At 40.0% G+C, this 3,681-nt stretch overlaps 1 protein-coding gene across 1 annotated transcript in view; it reads right to left on the minus strand.

The window, feature by feature from the left end:
* LOC107690207 (neurobeachin-like protein 1) overlaps positions 1 to 3,506 on the minus strand; it is a gene marked incomplete at its 5' end in the record, with an annotated part of 21,695 nt that extends 18,189 nt beyond the window's left edge. The window contains 4 exons of the mRNA XM_016488466.1: positions 565 to 714; positions 889 to 1,200; positions 2,023 to 2,311; positions 3,331 to 3,506. Of these exons, the coding sequence (XP_016343952.1) occupies positions 565 to 714; positions 889 to 1,200; positions 2,023 to 2,311; positions 3,331 to 3,506 (927 nt within the window). The remainder of the gene's footprint in view (positions 1 to 564; positions 715 to 888; positions 1,201 to 2,022; positions 2,312 to 3,330) is intronic.
* Positions 3,507 to 3,681: the final 175 nt, after the last annotated feature.

Genomic DNA, 3,681 nt, shown 5'->3' on the forward strand with positions numbered 1-3,681 from the left:
TTTTATGCCAAAAATCATTAGGATATTAAGTAAAGATCATGTTCCATGAAGATATTTTGTAAATTTCCTACCGTAAATATATCAAAACTTAATTTTTGATTAGTAATATGCATTGCGAAGAACTTCATTTGGACAACTTTAAAGGCTATTTTTCTCAGTATTTTGATTTTTTTGCACCCTCAGATTCCAGATTTTCAAGATTTCAGATTTTTGCCAAATATTGTCCTATCATAACAAACCATACATCAATGGAAAGCTTAGTTATTCAGCTTTCAGATGATGTATAAATCTCAATTTAAAAAAAAAATTGACGCTTATGACTGGTTTTGTGGTCCAGGGTCAGATATGCTGATTTGCTGCTCAAGAAACATTTCTGATTATTATCAATGTTGAAAACTTGTGCTGCTTCATATTTTTGTAAAAAAAAAAATTTTAGAAACCATACATATTTTTTAGGATTCCTGGATGAATACAAAGTTCAACAGATCAATTTCTTTTAAAAAAACATGATACTGACCCCAAACTTTTGAACGGTGGTGTGTGTGAGTGTAGATGTTTTTGCACCTGAAAGCGTATCTTGCTCTCTCCTCTCTCTCGGTCCCTGCGGTGCAGATTGAGCATGAATGCCTCATAACAGTCCTTCCAGTAAAGAGCCATGTTCTCATGACCCTGACTGAACGTCTCGATCTCATATTGCTTCATGTAGGGAATAATCTGATAAAACATACACAAAATTCTGATTTACTAACTACAGGGTGCAACGAAGAGCAGAAACCAACCAACTACAATGTATTAATAGTTAAACATATCAAAAATAGAAAATACGTGAGACTTCATCCAGCTTAAAATCACAACTGTCCTCATTTAGTGTATTAACACAGGTCTTACATATTTATCCAAATAGACCCTCCACTCCGGAGAGCTGCAGTACATCTGGAAGTCCTCAAAAAAAGACGGGCTTCCGTTGGTGTCGGGGAGGGAAGGGAGGTGCAGCTCCATGTACAGGAGTTTGTGGACTTTAGACAGGAGGGTACGGAGGAGAGGCACTAAAAACGAGTAGGTCTCCTCTGTCCGCTCCTCGCTCACAGAGCGCCTGAGGATTCCCTCCACACGGCCCAGAAGATAACAGGCCTCGTCCTGAGAGTCCACCGTCTTCGTCTGCAAGATGCCATTCAGTTTGGCTGTAGCCATGGCACACACCTGCCAGAATGAGGAAAAATGTGTATGAACTGAAGATCTGAGTACGATTATTAGTTCAAAAGTTTGGGGTTGGTAAGATTTTCTTAATGTTTTAAAAAGAATGCTCGCCTTTATTTGATTAAAAAAAGTACAGTACAGTACAGTTTTATAGTGAAACAGTAACACTGTAATACTTTCAATTTGAATATATTTTAAAATGCAATTAATTCCTGAGATGCAAAGCTGAATTTTAGTGTCACATGATCCTTCAGAAATCATTCTAATATGCTGATTTGCTGCTCAAGAAACATTTCTGATTACTATAAAAGTTCAAAACGGTTATTACTTAATTTCTTTGTGGAAAACACAAGAGTCAAGATTTTCTGATGAACAAAGAACAGCATTTATTTGAAATAGAAAACAGTTGTAACATTGTAAATTACTTTACTGTCACTTTTGATAAATTTAATGCATCCTTGCTAAAACTGGGCCCAAACGGTACTGTATATCAATACCTAATATGTGACCCTGGAGCACAAAACCAGTCATAAGTAGCACGGGTATATTTGTAGCAATAGCCAACAATACATTGTATGGGTCAAAATTATAGATTTTTCTTTCATGCCAAAAATCATTAGGATATAAAGTAAAGATCATGTTCCATGAAGATATTTTGTAAATTTCCGACCGTAAATATATCAGAACTTAATTTCTGATTAGTATTATGCATTGCCAAGATCTTCACTTGGACAACTTTAAAGGCGATGATGTAAAAATCTCAATTTCAAAAAATTGACCCTTATGACTGGTTTTGTGGTCACATTTGACCTTATGACCTCTCACCTGTGGGTCTTCCTGTGCCATGAACCCAAGCAGCAGCCGTAGCCCCACCTGAGACAGCTGAAGCCACTGCGTGCCAGAGGCGTACCACACCATCAGCCCGTCCATCAGAGTCACCGTCTCCTCCAGAACCTTCTCAGTCCACAGAGCGGGATTCACCAGCCCCTCAGCCTGCAGGAAGTCCTGCACCACGTGCAGAAGACGCACCGCGTTCTCCGTGTGCTGCGGCAGCGTGGCCGTCGTCGCCTCTCGGTTTCCCGTTACGGCCAATTCCAACATCCTCTCCATCAGGCTGTGGAGAAAGACATTAGCAAATGCATGAACAACTAGCTGTTCAAATCGATTCTGATGGCTCAAATTTCAGCAAGCAAAAATATTAAAGGGGTCATATGATGCGATTTCAAGTTTTCCTTTCTCTTTGGAGTGTTACAAGCTGTTCGTGAATAGTGGTTAAGTTGTATTTACAACACTGTTCCAGAACAGTTCAAACCAAATATTCAGATGTGTGCAACGCATTTTACGAAGGACGAGGACTGTTTCCTGGGAGAGTAGCCTACAATGCCGGTTCCGGTGAATTCAGTTCCCCTGTTTCCTCTTCGGCGCGCATGCTGACCCTATACAGTCTATGATGCTGACAAATCATGCTGACTCACAGCCTGTAAGTACGTTTTCATATTAAAAGAATTTGCCACTGACGATTCAAACGCGAGTTTTGAGCAGAGTAGAGTAGCGTTTGTAGTTTGTCATTTCTCCGATCACAAATGCAGACATGGTTTTATGTTTACGCGGCGTGATGCAACGCAACACGTAAAAAGACAGTATAAATTATTATAATCCATAATTATGTCCCCACTGGATGCAACAAATGCCTTGTTTATAATGGGTTTTATTGGTTTTGTCTCGTCGCGCCGGGACACGGCATCACAGTATGGTAGGGGCGTAACATTTCCGTCACACGCTTGAGGTATTCGGCCAATCACAACGCACTGGATAGCTGGCCAATCAGAGCACACCTCGCTTTTCAGACCGATGAGCTTTGTAAAAATCAACGCGTTTCAGAAAGGCGGGGCATAGAGGAGAAACAATAATGTACAGTATGTGGAAAATAATATGTTTTTTTGAACCTTAAACGTGTTGGTGTTTTCATTACACCAAATACACAAAATAATGTTCTTTTTTAGCAACGTCATATGACCCCTTTAAGCTGAAAATTAACTTCCATTTAATTAGTGCTTTTATGATGCTGCATTTTGACTGTGAAAAATGTATTCCAGCAGTTCCAAAGAAAGCACACGTGAGATGCAGTCTGACCTGAGTTTGATGTGGTCGACGGGCAGCAGCAGCTCATTGGCAGTGCCCAGTTTGGTGAGAGCGGAGAACACCTGACCCCTCTCCAGCCAGGCGGTGTCATCTGACCCCTCCACCCCTCTCCACATGACACACAACACCATCTCCAACAGCAGACGCGCCAACTCCTCCTCCGCACGCTGGGCGGCAAGACAGAGGCTTAAATCAATCACTTCAAAAAGACTGACTGCAAATATATAGATATTGGCTCTGGATAATAATAGTATTTTTGAGGAAACTAAATACTATTATAAATATATTAGTAATATATAAACTATAACATATACAAACTATTATATTCAAAACAATGGTATT

This window comes from Sinocyclocheilus anshuiensis, unplaced genomic scaffold, assembly GCF_001515605.1.
Source record: "Sinocyclocheilus anshuiensis isolate Anshui unplaced genomic scaffold, SAMN03320099.WGS_v1.1 scaffold1391, whole genome shotgun sequence".
NCBI lineage: Eukaryota > Metazoa > Chordata > Actinopteri > Cypriniformes > Cyprinidae > Sinocyclocheilus > Sinocyclocheilus anshuiensis.